This window comes from Capra hircus, chromosome 16, assembly GCF_001704415.2.
Source record: "Capra hircus breed San Clemente chromosome 16, ASM170441v1, whole genome shotgun sequence".
NCBI classification, from domain to species: domain Eukaryota; kingdom Metazoa; phylum Chordata; class Mammalia; order Artiodactyla; family Bovidae; genus Capra; species Capra hircus.
The window spans coordinates 500843-520097 of record NC_030823.1 but is presented as its reverse complement, the minus strand read 5'-3'; the positions used below and the strand labels follow the sequence as shown (position 1 = coordinate 520097).

At 49.6% G+C, this 19255-nt stretch overlaps 1 protein-coding gene and 1 long non-coding RNA gene across 2 annotated transcripts; both read left to right on the top strand.

The window, feature by feature from the left end:
- FMOD (fibromodulin) lies at window positions 614-10805 on the top strand. The gene is made up of 3 exons (XM_005690371.3): window positions 614-920; window positions 3614-4601; window positions 9209-10805. Exons 2-3 carry the CDS (start codon window positions 3623-3625, stop codon window positions 9358-9360), a joined length of 1131 nt encoding a protein of 376 aa, XP_005690428.1. The 5' UTR covers window positions 614-920; window positions 3614-3622; the 3' UTR covers window positions 9361-10805.
- LOC106502934 lies at window positions 11351-15699 on the top strand. Its single transcript, XR_001296603.2, has 3 exons — window positions 11351-12312; window positions 14753-14949; window positions 15448-15699. It is a non-coding gene; the product is annotated as an uncharacterized LOC106502934 (long non-coding RNA).

The following is a 19255-nucleotide window of genomic DNA, read 5'->3' as shown; positions in this document are numbered from 1 at the left end:
GGATTCTTTACCAGCTGAGCCACAAGGGAAGCCCAAGAATAATGGAGCGGGCAGCCTATCCCTTCTCCAGGGGATCTCCCCAACCCAGGGATCAAACTGGGGCCTCCTGCATTGCAAGCGGATTCTTCACCAGCTGAGCCACAAGGGAAGCCCAGGAACACTGGAGTGGGTAGCCTGTCCCTTCTCCAGGGGATCTTCCTGACCCAGGGATTGAACCGGGGTCTCCTGCCTTGCAGGCAGATTCTCTACCAACTGCAAGCCCTAGTGCCCAGTAAGTGACTAACAAATACGAGAGTCCCTGTCTACCTTTTTATCTCAGTGGGGAGAGAGAAATCCTACAGCCCAGACATGTCTCTCTGGTCAGGGATGGAACTGGAGCCAGAGTCCTCTCCTCTGTCCATCAGCCTAACCACTTGCCCACAGAGGGCGCTGAAGCCCAGAAAGCTGAGCACTCGCTCTCCAGTGGGACCCTGGGTTGCTGAAAGAGTTAAGATGCCTCTTGGCAAATCCTGGCCCTCCCTATCCCTGCATCTGCCCTATGGGTTTAATGAGAAATCCAGGCCTTTGTAAGAGACTGCACAAATAACCTCCAGAGCGCCAATAACTCATTCAGCAGAAAGAGACCCCAAGCTGCCAATGCTTCAGGGAAGATAAGTGAGTGGAAAGAAGGTGGTTTTTATAGCAATTTTGAGCGGTTGAGTGTGAGCTCCGCCTCTGCAGCAGCGCTGAGAAAGCCAGGATCTGGGCTCCTCAACCTCTCTCTTCACGACATCTGATTAGGAATTTGGGGGCGGGCCCTGGCCTGGCAGAGGCGTGCACACTCTCAGTAGACACACTCACTCCTCTCCTGCTCACACGCTCTCCAACCGAGGAGGCCAGACAGAGGGACGTGGTCACTCTCTGAAAGATTCACCTTCAAGGTAGGTCTGTCACTTTCCTTCAGATTTTGTCCCTGGTAGCTCCATGAAAGGAGCAAAGGAAAGAGGCTGGGGAGAGGGGACAGGGCCCAGGGCAGAAGGAGCAATTCCTCCTTCCCCATCTGGACCGTGTCCCAGGATGCTGGAGCAGGGAAAGGGAGTCAAAGGAGGGGGTTCCCACATGCCGCCTTTGTCCGATGGTTCCTTCCTGACTGTTGGGGAACCTTCAGCTTTCAGGTGTGAAAAAGTGAAGGACCAGGTATCTGGGGAAGCCAGCTCTGCCCCACTACTACTCAGAAAGTCCACCATCCTAGACCTGTGCCCTGCAGTCTCTTCAGAGGGGCTGAGGCACCTAAACGCTCTTATATGAGGGGAGAGGGAATTTTGTGTAATGTGTGTGTTTGTGTGTGTGTGTATGTGTGTGCTTGTGTGTTACTGGGGTGAAAGGGAATAAACACACAAAAGTGTTGAGAGTTGACCAGGTCCAAGGAGCTGTGAAATGGGGACCTAATTCAGGTTACAAAGCAGCTTTTGGTTTGACCTTCTGGATTCTGATAGGAAGGAGACATGGTTCTCTAGAATGGAGAAATGAAAGACCAGCAGCAACTCCTGAGTAAGCTCCCCCCAACTCAGAAAGTACCAGTCCTAGAAGCTTTCCACCTCACAAAACTTTGAGCACAGGGATGTCTCTAGCTTTGGGGGCAAAGTGGAGAGGATTTAAGGGTATAAAGCCTGGAGCAACATTGCTGAGATGGGGAAGGGGTAAAGAGAGGCATAAGGTCCCCGAGAACCCCTCTTAGCAGTCATGATACCGAAAGAGAGTCAAGTGGGTAGGATGCACAGCCCTGGAAGGCTTGAAGAGGAGGGCTGCTCTTGCCTGCCAAGGTGCCTAGTTTGGAAGGAGAAATGGAGACAGAGGCTCACTGTGCCAACCTCCAGACAGCCACCCTGGTCCTGCAGCAGCCCAGAGCTGAGCATGGAAAAATGTGCTACTGGCAGTGGGCCACTCTATCCGTTCTCTCCTGGGCAGTGCCAGGGCCCAGCCAGCGTGCCCAGGCAGTGGGCGGCTGGGGAGGCTCCCCAGGAGCACTGTGGGCTCTTTGTCTGAGGCTGCTGAAGATGAGTGAGGCACCTCGTTCCTGGAGCCTGTGGGCTACTGAGATGAAGCAGGCCCGAGGGACTCGCTCGCAGGGGACAGAGAGGTCTGAGGGAGACGGTGGCCAGAAAGGGGCCAGGCTGACTATCACCCCCAGGGGCCTTCTCCTCAGCTCATGGGCTCCGACTTTGGGTCTTAGAGCCCTTTCTTTTTCTTGTCCCCAGCAAGGGCCAGCAGCAACGTGAACAGCATATGTGACTATGCTCAGACCGAGAAAGGTTCTAAAGTTTCTCTACCCAGGGGTGACGCTCACCCCTCTGGAGGGTGCCCATTGCTCGTAAGGGCTGTGCGGTGCTCTGGCTGTCGGTATCCAGAGTAAGACATCCAGCCGACAGGCCGCCCTCCTCTTCCACGCCTTCAGCTTCCCTCTCGGGGGACATCAGACTCACACTTCTCTCCAAGCCTTGCCTGCTTTCGTCTCACTAGCACACAAGCTCAAAAGCAATGAGCTGCCAGGCAATGTGGGGCCCGGCTATGGAGACTGGTAACCCAGAGGTCAGCACCGAGGGCTTCGGATGGGAAAGCAGGACACCAGAATCCCATTCTAAAGTCACGTTCCCCTGGGCATACTCAAGAGTCTTCAATTCCTGTTCCATTGTTTGATGTTTCTCGTTATCTCTCTTGGTCCCAGCTGGCCCTGGCATAATGTCCATGGTGCGGCGTGAGAAGTCCTAACACTTTACTAGATGCTATGGAAGACAGCCCAGGGCACTAAGACTTCATGCTCTCAATACCCCCTCTAGAACACAAGGGCCACAATGGGGGCCACAGCCCCTCTGCAGAGAATCTGTAACTGCTGTATGACGGCCCTTGCTAGCCAAGTTGCAAGTATAGCCACAAGCTGCCAACCAGAGAGTTTCCTCACCAGTAGACCGTTACAGGTTCTGGCACTGTTACAGATGCTGGTACCACAAGCCCAAGCCTTGTGATGGCCGCAGGGGACCACGCCCTTCTCCAAACACTCAAAACCAGAACTTCCCAAGTAGTTCAGATCTTCCCCTTTGAGACCTCAAGCCACTCCTGGGTATTTCCCAGAGATATGCAAAGAGCCAGAGGGTTTTTTCCTTGGACTCTTGGCAAACATTATTCCCTGGGGAGTTCAAACGGGATGTAAATTCAGGCCAAATAGAGCCCACCACCACCCCCACTCCCAAGGAAGTTGCTGTGGACTTTCTTGGTTCCCTAACAGTACCTTCAGGTTGCTAGAGGCTCCCATGGGCCTGCCCTCTGGAAAAAAAAAAAAAAAAAGCAATACTTCCACTCAAGCTCCTTCTCATCTCAAAGGCTCTGTTTCTGTAACGCTGTGAGCAGAGGGAAATGCACCTAGCTCCCCCAGGGAGCCAGGACTCATCTGGACCAGCATGTGGAGGCAGTGCTGGGAGAGGCCCAGAGGAGGTGGGAGCAAGGACTCTGCTCAGAGCTGCTTTCTGCTGAAGTCAGGTCTGAAGAGCTCAAAGCCCAAGGCTCACCTCCTCTGCCTCTCTGACCCCCTGGAGTCTCCTTCACACCTGACTCCTCTGTTTTCTCTCCCTTCTTGCAGAAACACAAAATGCAGTGGGCTTCCATCCTGCTCCTGGCAGGGCTCTGCTCCCTCTCCTGGGCCCAGTATGAGGAAGACTCTCACTGGTGGTTTCAGTTCCTCCGCAGCCAGCAGTCCACCTATGACGACCCCTATGACCCTTACCCCTATGAGCCTTATGAGCCTTACCCCTACGGGGGAGAAGAAGGGCCAGCTTATGCCTACGGCTCTCCACCCCCACCAGAGCCCCGAGACTGCCCCCAGGAGTGCGACTGTCCCCCCAACTTCCCCACAGCCATGTACTGCGACAACCGCAATCTCAAGTACCTGCCCTTCGTGCCCTCCCGCATGAAGTACGTCTACTTCCAGAACAACCAGATCTCTTCCATCCAGGAGGGTGTCTTCGACAACGCCACTGGGCTGCTCTGGATTGCTCTCCATGGCAACCAGATCACCAGCGATAAGGTGGGCAGGAAGGTTTTCTCCAAGCTGAGGCACCTGGAGAGGCTGTATCTGGACCACAACAACCTGACCCGGATACCCAGCCCACTGCCTCGGTCCCTGAGAGAGCTCCATCTTGACCACAACCAGATCTCAAGGGTCCCCAACAATGCGCTGGAGGGGCTGGAGAACCTCACAGCCTTGTACCTTCATCACAACGAGATCCAGGAAGTGGGCAGTTCGATGAGAGGCCTCCGATCACTGATCTTGCTGGACCTGAGCTACAACCACCTTAGGAAGGTACCCGATGGACTGCCCTCAGCCCTTGAGCAGCTGTACCTGGAGCACAACAATGTCTTCTCAGTCCCCGACAGCTACTTCCGGGGGTCTCCCAAGCTGCTGTATGTGCGGCTATCCCACAACAGCCTCACCAACAACGGCCTGGCCTCAAATACCTTCAATTCCAGCAGCCTCCTTGAGCTTGACCTCTCCTACAACCAGCTGCAGAAGATCCCCCCCGTCAGCACCAACCTGGAGAACCTCTACCTCCAAGGAAATAGGATCAATGGTGAGACGCTGACACAGGGGAGTGGGGAGTGCTGTCTGTTGCACTGGAAAGAGCTGATCCTGAGTGCTGGGGGCCACACAGAAGAATTAGAAGTAGGACAACCAAAGGATATTGATGGCGCAAGCTGAGAGCCCTGCCACACCCCCATACAAGGCGGTACAGAGTGGCATGCTCTTAGACTACATGGCAGTGCTAGGAAAAGCCACTGGGGAGTGGGTTGGTATGGAGGAAGAATTCTCAGAAGAGGTAAGTCTAAATTTAGGTCCTGAGAGATAAATGGGTATGGGCTGGAAGAATATAGGGCTGAGCCATCCTTAGAGGTGCCATCGCCACAAAGGGACCAGTCATTTACCAAGTCACTTTGAGGGGATGGCTAGGAGATTCCTGTGTCTCACAGGAAGGGGTCAGGTGTCAAGCTGTGAGAAATGAGTTTGGAGAGGTTTGGGAGGGGGTGGTTCATAGACAGGGGCATTTAAGTTGAGCAGGAAAGTGGGCTGCTAAGAAACCATGGTATCTGTACTTTCTCACTGACTCTGGAGTCTCACTGACTTCAGAAACGCTGTTTCCCCTCGATCAGCTTGGTCTTATGCTTGGACGCTTGTGTTTTAAACAATGGGCCGGTGGACGGGAATTTGCAGCCTCTCAGAGCTGCGTGCGGCACTTGCTCTGGCTGGCTCTCCGGGAGCACGAGGTGCCCTGGGTGACACGAGCTTGACCCCTGCCAAACCCTGCAGTGGTGAGCAAGCACAAGGCCTCCTGTGTTCCCAACACTCCCCAGAAGGCCCAACGGACGGCCTGTCTGCGAGAACCAAAGTCTCCATTTCCAACTGGACTGTCCAGGCGCCTTTCGGTCCCTCTCTGGGTCTTGTGTTCAGAATGTGCTTACACTGCGCCAGAGCCTCTGATGTCTCAGCCCAGCTGGAAGGTGCTGAGCCAGCATTAACATCTCCTCCTCTACAGCAAAGTACCTCTCTCCCTGGGGGAGGAAGGACTCGTTAATGGCCGTTGGCAGAGGGCTTTGCAGTAGAGCCTGCTGAGAGCAAACAGCACCGTCACAGCATCAAAGCACAGATAGGACTGAGGCCAGAACCTCTCCATGGATCCTTCTCTCTCCCTGGGCTCACAGAACAGATCATTCATTTGGCAAGATGTTAAGCCAGACAGCCTCCCCGAGTGAGAGAGGCACTGGTCCCAGAGGTGGACCATGGGGTGGGCAAGCTGAAAAGGTGTCTGGTTCTCTACTTTGAAGTGCAAGACACCATCATGTACACTGCAAACTGTTCTGTATTTAAAGTCTCTCTTTCTTTGGGGAAGGTCTTCCTATTCCCAAGGCAGGGTTCTCTAATCTCTCATCTGTTGCACGATGTAAAAGCTTTGACATTTACTTGTAGCTGTCTATCATCCCACCCAGAAGTCCCCGCTACTTACCTGCTGCTGCTACCCACTCTGAATCGAGGAGGCGTGTCGTAACAGAAATGTCATACAGTATTCTGTGCTTTATCAGAGTTTGACCTGGAAAATGTGACAGAAGACCAGCTGTCATGGGAGAGAAGCCAATAGTTACTGCCTAACTGTATAACCAGCGAAACTTGGGGTGGAAAAGACTCCATCACGGCATCTTGTCACTCTGCCTTCTTGCAGAACCACATATGTCCTTTAAATATAAGGTGGTTCACTTCTTCCAAAAGCTCTGCAAAGATAAAATCACATTAGTCAAGTGTCCTAAGGTCTTGCAAGAAAGTTTTTCCTAAGTCAAACCTAAAAATGTTCAGTGTTTACCCCAAATCCCTTCTTGTGCAGTTTAAGCCAAAGCTCTTCTATCTGGTTGCCCCCCTCTTAGTCCTTTTTTTGGGGGTAAATAACACCAATATCTTATTTTTCTTAATTAGTGGATTAGTACATTAAAGGCTTTGGTTCGGGACCTGGCACACAACTGAAAAAGCACTTGCTTTTCAACACACGGTAACTATATTATAAACTTTCCCCCTCATTGCCACTTTGACGTTGCCAGATACAGTTTTATTTTATCTTTCGCATTGCAAACATGGGGTAACTGAGACACAGAGAAGGAAAAGCAATCTCTTCAGGTCACCCAGATCATGTGGTAGAGCCTCTGCCTTTAACATTAGAGGACTGAGAGCCAGGCTTCTCTGGCTGAGGAAGGAAGGAGTACATCTCTGATTCAGGCCACTAGCAGGAAAGCGAGTTCCCCAAGCTCAGCCACTCATCTGGGCGAATGTGAAGGAGGTCTCCCTGCAGGGGACCCAGAGCAGGGTGGGTAATGAAGGTAGGATCGAAGCAACCCTCTGAGAAGAGAGCTGAAAGGACAGGCGCTGAGTGCCGGGGACTTAAGCCTGGCTCTCTCCCTCCCTGCTTCTCTCTCCCACTAGTGTCTCCCTCAGTTTTTCCAGCCTGGCAACAGCAGGAAACACAGCTCAGAATGTTATTCAGTAGCTCTGGGATCCAATGGAGCAGGGCCAGTACACCAGGAGGAATTTGGAAAAACTTATGTCAAAATTTAATCTGGGATGCAAAGTATCCTCCAGCATTTCCAAGCAGAAGCCCCTGTCCTATTCATGAACTTAGAGAGGACTAACATGGGGGCTCACAGTGCTTAACTTGTGGATAGAATCTATATATGCTGAGTGTTGAGCAACTCCTAAATATGCCTCATATTTATAGTTGCACAGTGGGGAGCCAGGACTTCAGCAGACAGTCTGAAGGCCCCAGGCTAGTGTAGAGAATCCACTGTGGAACCTCTAAGTGCAGTCGCCCAGTACAGCTGGAAGTGATATTCAAGCCAGGCCACTTCGTTTTTCTCTCCAGCCCAACCCACTCTGCCTATTCCATGCAGACACCATAGACCCAGACTTGACTCAGCCTCGACTCTGCCCCAACCTGTCCACTCAGACGTCACTTGATCTATTGCCTGGGACCAGAAAGGGGACATCCAAAAGCATTCCGGGTCTCCACCTGACCCTCCCCGAGTGCTCTCTAAAGAAGGATATTTCCCATTCTTCTCATTATTCTTTGGTTTTTCTGTCTTACATTTGTAGCACATGTTAATTGGCTGCAGACTTCCCCATCTCCTCTGGGTCAGTTCTTAACAGAGACTGAAAGCAATCGCTAGTGCTAATTTCAGAAACAATTTCTTCATCTATCTAAGCTCTCCATAGAGAGCTTACTTTCCATACCCATAACCACAATGCCTTTGACAGTCACCCCAGGAAGAGAATCAGGAAAGCCTTCCTCCCACTCCTCCTGCCCAGCTCCAGGCTGACACACAGCTCCTGACCACTGTGGCAAGCAGAGAAATGCCTCTGGTAGAAGCAAAAGCAAGCCAAGCTCTGAGTCTGCCTAAGTGTTACAGCCCTCCAGATGTAGCCTACCAAGCCCCGACAAATAACCTCACCCAAAGTCCCTCCGGACCCGAACCATCTTTCTGACGCTCTCACAGACCATATTGAAGGCAGCCTCTATGGGCGCCAGAAGCTTTTCGGTGGTAACCTTTGCTGTCCCTGCTGGAGTTTTGGGGCTTCCCTGGAGGTGCCAGTGGTAAAGAATCTGCCTGCTAATGCAGGAGACATAAAAGATGTGGGTTCAATCCCTGGGGTGGGAAGATCCCCTGAAGGAGGGTATGGCAACCCACTGCAATATTCTTGCCTGGAGAATCCCACAGACAGAGGAGCCTGACTGAAGCAACTTCGCACACACGCAGGCTGGAGTTCTAGCTGAGATCTTGTTTTAATCCTTCAAGTTCCTGACCCAGCAGGATAGAGACAGAGGTAGTTGATCTGTCCAAGAGAACAAGCAGAGGGAGAACCAGGTGAGTGGCAGCTGAAGAACTTGTATTTAAACCAAACAAAACGATTGTTTCTGTTAGGATTGCAGGACTTGGAGGTTTGGGGGAGAATCTTCAAACTTCTTTTGAGATTACAAAAATGGAGAGTAAAGTAATCATATTAAATGCAGGAGGCAAGGAAATTATTTGAGTTTTGAGCTCCATGGAAGCTCAATTCATCTCTCCTTAAACCTCAGGGCCGAGATCACTCCTCTGTCTGTACTCAGAATGTACATGGGACAATCCCCTCAAAGCTCTGCACTCAGACGCACTTGTTTCTTGGTCCAAGTTTTCTCTCTTTAATTTCTTTCCACTTTCTCTATCTGCAAACTGTTAGGAAATGTTCAAGATTTAAGTCCTTCCACCTACCCAGTCTTCCTTCTCAAAGCATTTGGGAAACGCCCGCCTCTTCAAACACAATCAAGGGAGAACTTCAAAGCTGCTAGGGTTCCTCTTTGACTGCCTTCTGCTGCCACCTGCTGCCCGCAGAGGGGAAAAGACCAAGGCCTGCCAGGAAGGACCTTCCAGGGTTTTGGGGGGTGGGGGGCGTGGGTAAAGAGGTGGAGCTATGCAGGCGGAGACATCTCTCTATTCCTGGCTCTGCTCCCCAACGGTGCAAGTTTGACTCCGATCCTGGGAAGCGCCTGCCCCACCCAGCCAAGCTCTCCCCTCCCCTTAGAAGCTTCACAGACACCGTGGGGCTTTCCTGCGGTCCCAGGCCCCTGATCTGGGCTTCTCCCCATCCCCTCCCCTCTTGTCCCCACAGAGTTCTCCATCAGCAGCTTCTGCACCGTGGTGGATGTCATGAACTTCTCCAAGCTGCAGGTGCTGCGCCTGGACGGCAACGAGATCAAGCGCAGCGCCATGCCCGCCGACGCGCCCCTCTGCCTGCGCCTGGCCAGCCTCATCGAGATCTGAGCGCCACTGGGCGCAGGGCCGTGCCCCCACGCCTCTTTGCATTTGGCTTGATGGTTTGGTTTGGCTTTTGCTGGAAGGTCTGGGACAGACCGTGTGACAGAGGTCCATGGGCTCTCTCTCTAGTCTTCTTCCCTGTAGGCAGTTTTAGGTGGAGTCAGGGGACAGGCAGCCTTCTGCTAAGGGACATGAAACGTCCGTTTCTAAGACAGAAGTGATTGGCAGAAGGTGTAAACCCTGAAGTCTCAGTCCCCGAAATCTCATTACCCTCGAGGTCTTCACAGTGATCCAGTGTCCTGAACCACTGCCTGAGCAATAGAATAACTGTGCTTTTGAAGTAATATCTGACTCTGAAGGCAGCGCCTGACTGCTCCCCCGCGTGCTGGGCTGGTCGTGCCGTCTGGGCTCCCACTTGCTGCTTCTCAGATATACCTCTTGCCCGACTGTCGCCTCCGCAGTCCGCCTCATCCACTCAACCATGCCCCACAGACGTTTTAGGTAGAGGCCGGAGAAGCCAAGGCGCATGCGTAACTGCCCAGTGACTGCGCAGAGAGCTCACATTGGTGGCTGAGGTTGGAAGGACACCAAGAATCACCTTTACCCCAGAGGTCACCAGCGTGATGGCAATATTCCAGGCTTGATGTGGGAGGAGACAGCCAACCTCAGACTTAGCTAAATGTGTGGGGCTATATTTTAGCAACTGGGCAGTTTTTGGAGGTGGGTCAGACTTCAGAAAAGGAAAGCGACCGGATGTTGCTTATTCTCAGCATCCATAATGGAGGCAAATACACCTTGAATTGGCTGAACTGAGGAGGCAGCCCCAGTAGTGTCCTTCTTGCCCAGCACTCTCTGCATTCCCAGCAGCTCCCTACTTGAGTTTTTATCTTCAAAGGCAGAGGCCATGTGGTTCTTCAAGTATGAGAGAGGTAATTTGTCCTCTTATGCAAGCAGAAAGGCCGATAACCTGATTGGAGAGACAGACTCCAACCAGCCTTGGACTTGCCACCGTCATTACTGAAGCTGGCTGTCGCTTTATAGCTTGGCTGGAGAGCAATTAATCTTTCCCATTTCTGAAAGTAGTGCTGCCTGGGGACCTAACCCCTGCTTTGTGGGGTGCCACTGGGACGGGGCCATCTGGGCAGCCGTGGGCAGAGACTGCTTAAGGAGAGCTCCCTGCACAGATGCCATTGCTCCCCTGATACCCAGTTCCCCAAAGAAAGAAGAGGGGATCCTTGAACTATGTTCTTGGCTCCAGAACCTCAAATCCACAAAAGCCAAACCAGCTCATTTCAGCCAAGAAGCTCTGATGTGAGGGGCAAGGCTGCCCCTGGCCCAGGGCTCTTCAGAAAGCGTCTGCATGTGGACACCATCGTGCCTCTATAAAGGATCCTTATTACAGGAAAAGCATGAGTGGTGGCTAACCCGACCAATAAAGTTATTCTACAAGCGCACGTGCCAGAATGGATCATTTAAGGCGAACCCAGAGAAAGGTTACTTTCAGGGGACCTACTGGCATCACACAGGCCTCAGACTGGAGGAGCCCGCATTCTCATCTATTCTGCTTGGGCAGATGTAGCTAAGGGTTTTTTGTTTTTGCATAAAAATCTCTGTATAAAATCTCTACAGAAAACTTTGTGCTCTGGAAGTTCTTCTTTAAATCTAACTTCAGTTCCACTGGCTTCACATTTCCTTCCATTTGCTCCCCGAGAGAGAAAGAAAAACTGTTTTGCTTTGCACTCCCCCTCCCCCAGCCCGGTCCCGACTCATTCTAATGTTTTTCTCCTTCCACCGTTCTCGCACTGGTGGGTCTAGGGTATTGTCTTAAGTGCTCCTGCCCTCTAGTGGCAACTATGCAGAACTGAGGGCAGTCAAGTACTGCCAAGCGCCTGAAAGAGGAAACTAAGCAGTCAGCAGCGTGGTTCCATTCCTGAGTCAGGAAGATCACGGCAACCCCCTCCCGTATTCATGCCTGGAGAATCCCATGGACAGAGGAGCCTGGCAGGCTACAGCCCAAAGGGTCACAAAGAACTGGACACTATTCACAAAGAACTTAGCACAGCATAGCACAGCCCATCTGCTCTTTCGTTCAACCTCTCAATGCACATTACTCAAAAGCCTTTAAGAACATGATGCTTAGCAACTGTTATATAAGTCAGGAGGGTGGGCTAGCATTGTGCTTTTAGGACAAATCATCATTTTCTAACAGAGAAATAACCACAACTGATATTTATTGAGCTGAATATATTATTTACTGAATATATTCACTAATGAATTCTGTGACATTCTATGCCAAGCGTGTTACAAATGATACAAGTTCATCTGAAGCCAGAGTGAGCTAATTTGATTATAATCCTCCGGAGCAAGAGTTAAGCAGGAATTTGAGAATGCAAAAAGATCAGTCGCAACTTCAGCCATGCACCTCTCTTCAAGCACAGCAAGGTCAGCACATCTGCTCCAGTTCAGGGAGCTGTCACATGGAGGAGGTGGAGACACAGACACACAGAAGGGGGTCCAGCCATGCTGCAAGGAGGAATCCCTTGCCTCTCAGTTTTGCTTTTTAGCAGCTCTCATGAATATCCCAACCAAGACAGCAGGGGAAGAATCCAGAGCCAGGCTCAGCTGTGATGCAAGGCTTCTCTGATTTCTAAATCCAGGGCTTCTCAGGTTGGCAGCAGGGCTGGATTATCCATCAGGCTCAGTCAGCTCTCTTCCTTTAAGCTACCACTTATTATGGGTTAGGTGTTTTACTTATGTTGCCTCATTAGCGTTCCTAAACATTCTATGCCAGAGGTGCTATTATTTTCAATATTTTATAGGTGGAAAGACAGGCACAAAGAGGCTGAAGTCACCCAGGAAGGAAGCATCAAGGCCAGGATCTGTGCCCAGGTCATCCCCAGCCTGCCAGTCTTGCTATCCTGCCTCTACTGCGCTAGCCTGAAGACCTCACAGTTACTGGTACATGCAGAATTACTGGAGTATGGAGGAGACTTGGGGGTGGATGGGGTGTCACAAGTTGGGGGAGGCCATCTGCCTTTATTTTTTTTTTGTGGACCTAAATTCATTCTGTTAGTATTCACAGTCCTTTAATAAATTTTCCAATTAAAATTCACTCTTCATCAATCAATACTTACAAAGAGCCCTTGGTCAGGCAATGGAGATACTGTAGGCAACAAAAGCAAGCCGCCTGCCACTGGAGATTTATAATCCAGTGCGGTGACGAGCGCGGAACTAAAGAATCACCTGAAGACCACATGGTTACAAACGAGAAAGGGCTGCAAAGGAGAGGAGGACAGGTTTACATGAGGAGTATCTAGGGGCCTGGCCTAGACTGGAGGACTGGAGCAGATACTCAGACACAAAGGGAGATGAAGAAACGAGAGGAGTCCAGCACAGCTCGCAGAATACATAGACCTCCTAATGCAGGGAGCCCCCTAGACACCAAAAGGCAACAGAAATGGCTGGGGGCACAATGACAAGGAACAACGAGACTAGAGCTGTAGGCAGGGGTAAGACCATTACTGCCTTTGCTCTATTTCAGACACAAGTACCAAGAAACCTTACTAACACTCCAAAGCCCAGCTCAATCTCACATGTCTGTCTTCCAGCAACTAGTAGGCAGCATCTCATTTCACACCATCAGACCCTTTCCTGAAATCTTTAAAGGCAGCCCTCTATTCCCACTTTCTCCTATCTGGCTCAGATCAGTACATTGGACACGTAACAAATAATCAAAACATCCGAAGGCATGGTGTAACCAGGGAGTCCTGACCTTTGTGGCAGTCTGCCAAAGCCTATGGACCTCTTCTCAAAATGTTTTTAAAGGTATAAAATAAAATCCATTGGATTCCAAAGAAAACCAATTACACAGAAATACAGTTATCAAGATTGCATATTCATGTAATAAATAACGAGATCCAGCAACAAATCTAACCACAGTCATTTCAAAGTGCAGACGAGCACAAGTGGCATTTCTAAGTATCTTCAGTGACTGTAACGTGATATGAAAATACACCCAATTTCGGTGGGTTACAAAGCTTCAGGTTGCTAATATTGATATAACTTGGTACCTTCATAAAATTTCAGATAGCAGCATGAGAAATGAAGATTCAGTGTTTTATCATCCAAGTTCCAGGACCCTAAATGGAGCCACGGGAAGACAGGCAGAAAGGCAGATCATAGAGGGAAGGCAAGAAAAGAAGGCAAATCACTGTCTTATCTTTCTGTGAGCACAGCTCAATCACTCAACAAATGTTTTCTTTATGCAAAACCCTGAGACAGATAATATTAATTGCTGGTGCACGGAGTATGCACCTTTACATTCATGAAAGAATGAATGTAAAGGTCTCCAGGTTCTTGCTGTGGAATTTGGCGGAGACAACAATAACTAACCTGGCGAAGTAGAGAATTGTCTGTCTTTAAACTTCACATGATAGCACTTTCTGTATTACTCTGCTTCTTTCAGTGAACACTGTGTTCAAGATTTACCCATACTGATTCTTGTAAATTCCAGTTCATTCATTCCAACCATGTTATGGAAATACTTTATTTCTCTATTCTCCTTTTGAGGGACACTGAGATTATTTTCAATACTGTAATGTTAGAAACAAATAATGCAGTAAACCTCCTTTTACCTGTCTCTTTGAGACTGCATTTGAGAGTCTCTCTAGAGTTTACATCAGGATTCCTTAACAGCACACTCCTGGCATTTGAGTCTGAATAATTTTTTGTTGAGAAGGGGTGGGAGGACAGAGTGGACTGCCTGTAGAATGTTTAGGAGCATCTCTGGCCACTATCCACTAGATGCCAGTAGCATCTGCCTCCTCCCCAGTCCAAATCAAAAATATTTCCAGAGTTGCCAAATGTTCCCTGGCGGTGGTGGGCGGCAGGGGGTGGGGGGAGGAGTACCACCTGTTAACAACTACTGGTATATATGCCCAGGGGGGACTGCTAAGTTGCGAAGTATGAACAAATTTTCCTCTACTTGATGCTGTCAAACCGCTCTCCAAAGCGTTAGTCGCTCAGTCTTGTCTTACTCTTTACATCCCTAAGGACTGTAGCCCGTCAGGCTCAGGCTCCTCTGTCCATGGAATTCTTCAGGCAAGAATACTGGTTAGCCAGTCCCTTCTCCAAGGAATCTTCCTGACTGACCTAGAGATCGAGCCTGGGTCTCCTGAATTACGGGTAGATTTTTTACCATCTGAGCCACCATGTGTAGTCATATCAGTCATACCTGAGTCCCCATTTTTGCACATCCCCATGATGCCAGTAGCTTCAGACTTCAGTAATTTGGACAGTCTGATGGATGAGACTTGGTATTGATATTTATTTTAATTTGCACATCCATCTTTTATTGTCAAAGATGATCTGTTCCTTACACTGATCTATTCCTTCTTAGAGGCCATGCTGAGGCTTTGTTGACAGTCCCCCAAAAGAAAGGGGGCTAAACCTGCTGGTCCAACACAGAGAATTGGAGCTGGAGTCTGCCTGCTGAGCACGCAGCAACAGAACTGGTCCTTCACGTCATCGAAGATTAGGTCCCTCCACCAAGAAGGCTGAGGCAATCCACAAAGAGGATTCTGTCTGTGGGGAAAGGTAAGCAACTTCCATCTTTTCTAGTCTACCTAGGAGCCAACCTGGGTCCATAAGGCTTAATAACAACTGTTAGGACACATTTTGGGGGGCCAAATGGAAATAGTGGCATAAAATGGATTTAATAGCCTGTCACACACACACTCACACACACCCACACAATATTTTTCCCCCCAAAATATTAAGTACCTTCAACGGTATATTCTATTTTCCCAAAATATCTATAAAGAAAGGAGACAGGTCTGATTCACCCATTTTACAGATAGGGTAGTTGAGACCAAACACTTTATTGACTTGCCCCTAAAATGGCACAAACTCAACACTGAAGCCCAGGTCTACTGGCTTCCCACTGAATTACACCCCAATGCTCTGGGTTGCATCCTTGTGTACCTTGCCTCCTCCCTGTCCCCAGCATTTGGGATTACTGAGATGTCCCAGACATGATTGCTTTTGTTCTTAACAACACAACACATCAACAAAGGTCACTTCTGACACCAACAGGGCACGGCAGGTGATGGAGCATGGCAGGATGACCACCAGGGGCCTGCGGGCACTGAATTGCCAGTCTGTGTTCACTGAAGAACATCTATGCACCAGTGTATAGCATTTGGAGGAGAGGCAAAGACTGCAGAAGAAATGAGTGTCTGAGAAGACAAGGACGGACTTCAGTAGAAGAGGTTTAGGAAAAACAATCAAATCTTGGTGTTAATGTTATGGAGAGATCAGGTAGGGCACTTCAGAAGTCTATGAAAAAAGGAGAATGTTAAATCCTATAAAATGGGGTTATTGTAAATCTTCAGATAGTGCTGTTCTAAAATTTTTGAAAGGAACGAATTTGAATAAAAGTTCTTGAGGAAAAAAATAATCCTATCTTGCCAATAGGTCTCTCCCTTTAGAAAATTCATGAGCCAAAAGCAGGATCCATGCGAAGGCTGGGGGCTATGAGAATGTGCTAAGCATTAACCTGAATCTTAAATTGTTTTAATGATAGAAATTTTACATGTTCCTAGAATCTAGTTGCTACCTCTAGCACCTAAACCAAGAATGGAGGACTGAGAGTAAACGTGGGAAAGGAATACTCCTTCCTTCGTTATTAATACCTAAAATAATATAATTTATTAGGCATTATGTCAGACATTTTGCCATAATAATGCTAGGAAGTAGGTGCTACCATCAGTAGCATTCTTCATTGGTAGAAACCGAGGTTCAGAGAGGTTAAGAATCTGCTCAAGGTCACAGAGCCAGTAATCGTACGCTGTCACCATCTCTAAAGTCTTAATCTTGTTGCTACTGTACTAAATTCTTTGAATCTGTACGTGTATGTTTGTGTGCATTGAGGTGGGGAACAAGATTACTCGAAATGCTTTATCTTACCGAGTTCACAATGTATATCCTCAGAAATGCATGCTCTACTAAAGTCTAGGAGGCTGCTGCCAATAAGGTACTGTGTAATAAAACGGATGGTTAATTTGGTTTTAGAAGGTGGGTGAGACACAGAAGGGCGTGCGCACATACAGATAAGACGACAGGAAGGCCCTAGTGACAAACGTGGGAAAACGAATGCTCAGATCCAGAGGGGCTTTGGAAAGACGGCCGAGGAGGTTCCATAAACCCAGAACCTCCAGAATGACTCAAAAAAGCCTGCACCAGCCTCGCCGTCCGTCAGGCTGTGGGGGAGGTCTGAGAAATGGGGGAGACCTTCAGACTGAAGAACCCGGGACGCTCGGCAGCAGCGGCAGGAGGGAGGGGGCGGGCAAAGCGGCCGCCCGCCGGCCCCGCCCCACCCCGCCGGCCCCGCCCGCCCCGCCCCACCCCGCCGGCCCCGCCCCACCCCGCCGGCCCCGCCCCACCCCGCCGGCCCCGCCCCACCCCGCCGGCCCCGCCCCACCCCGCCGGCCCCGCCCTCCCTCTCCCGCTCTGTTAACGCCGCTCCCAGACAGCAGGCGTCGGGGAGGACTTTGATTGGTTCGCTCTGCCCCCCCGGCCAGCCAATCAGCAGCTTGTTGCTGAGCTTCCCAGAGTGAGAGGAAGCTGCGGCACCAGTTCTGTTGCCAAACTGGGAAAACCGAGTAGCGAGCGCTTTTCGCAGCGTGTCTAGGTCTTACCAATTCCTCGTAGGGACTGAGGGACGTGGTGAGCGGCCGCGGGCTCCTCCCTCGCCCCACATCCGGGAGGGAGGTAGGCAGACACCTGCCGGCCCTGACGCCCGCGCCTTCACGCCGGTACCGGGCCGCAGCGCGCCCCCGCTGCGGGTGTGTGAGTCCGCGCAGCCCTCGCGGGTCGTCCGCGGCTGTCCCTGGCTGACAGGCGTCACCGTTGTCCCCGGCGTGTTGAGAGTGGCCAACTGTGTCACTGGAAGGTGCAGAAAGCAGCCCACCCCCCACGTTTGAGGCTGACCACACCGAGAAGTGCGGACAGGCTGAGGTACATTACACTGTGCCCCACGGTGACCAAGGGACCCCCTCATGCCTCGTGCCTTTGTGGCCTCGGCGGGGCTAATGAGAGTGAGAAGAGCCTCAGGAAGCAGAATTATATCTCAGGTCCCCTAGCCATTTGAATTTGTCATCTCGTCAATAAATTACTGCTAACAATAATGCCCAAAGTGCCACAAAGTAAGGGTCTGGACCAGAGAGTATCAGAGCCCCAGACCTGGAGCTGTGTACTCGTCCTGGTGAAAGTGGAAGGGGGTGCAGGTGGGACAGGGGGGCTACCCAAACAAAACTATTTTAGCAATAGCAAAAACCACACTTCCAACCATAGCTCATTACAAATGGGAGAACGGGCAGAGGCAAATAACACCTTCATCAAATTTCCCGTTTCACTCAGTTCCCATTGTGTAGCCTGTATGAATGCCTCCTGATCTGGTAATGACAATAATGTTTAATAACATTTATTGTGTGCTTACAAAGAGCCAGACATTCTTCTAAATGCTTTACCTATATTAATGCCCTCAACCATGCTGATGGAACAATTTTTTATCCTCATTGTAAAGATGAGAAAACAGGCATTGAGAAATAACTTATTTATGGCTAATACATGGCGAAGCTGAATTCAAACTGCATCTAACTAGTATGTTTCTTCCTAGGGACCTAGGGCCCCTATGTTCTTGAGGACATATGCTGCCTCTTGAAGCAGTGTGTGCTCCCAAAAGCAGGACCTCCAATTATTGGCTTTCTCAGTATTTCGATAGATTCACTGTATGGTCTCACTTTATAAAATGAAACTAGATAAAATGGTGAATTTTGTTGTAGAAATTTTACCACAGAAAGAAAGGAAAAATCCTCCTATCCATCTGCTTAGTCCCGGTCACCACTGAACCACTCTGGAGCATCCCTAAGTGCTATTACGTTGGTGCAAACATAATCGCAGTTTTGGACCATGAATTTTAAATCATTATAACTAGGCTCAAACATATCTGTATTAATTAAAATAGGGACCATTATAATCAACACATTTTTGCTAATGAGAAATAAGTTTGTTTATTCCTATAGCATAAAAATCCATGCTTTAGGATTCCATGATCTTTTGGAAAGCATTTTCTGCATCCTGCTGGTTGTAGAAGCATTTTCTTTGCAAAGAGTTTTCAAGATGCTTGAAGAAGTGGTAGTCGATTGGCAAGAGGTCAGGTGAATGTGGCAGATAAGGCAAACCCCGTAGCCCAATTTGTTCAACTTTTGAAGTACTGGTTGTGCAACATGTGGTTGGATGTTGTTCTGGAGAAAAATTGGGCCCTTCTGTTGACCAATGCTAGCTGCAGGCATTGCAGGTTTGGGCACATCTCATTGGTTTGCTTGGCATACTTATCAGATGTAATGGTTTTGCTGGAATTCAGGCAGTGCTAGTGGATCAGATTGGCAGCAGACCACCAAACAGTGATCATGACCCTTTTCTGGTACAGGTTTGGCTTTAGGAAGTGCTTTGGAGCCTCTTCTTGGTCCAGCAACTGAGTCAGTTGGTGCTGGTTGTCATATAAAATCCACTTTTTGTTGCACATCACAATCTGATCAAGAAATGTTTTGTTGTTTCTTCATAAAATAACAGATGACACTTAAAAAAAAAAAAGATTTTTTTGATTTGTGGTCAGCTCATGAGGCACCCACTTATCAAGCTTTTTCACCTTTCCAGTTTGCTTCAAATGCCAAATGACAATAGAATGGTCAACACTGAGTTCTTTGGCAACTTCTCATGTAGTTATGAAAGGATCAGTTCTGATGACTCTGGGAACTGTTTGCTGTCAACTGCTGATGGCCCACCACTATGCTCCTCGTCTTCAAGGTTCTCATCTCCTTTGCAAAACTTCTTGAACCAC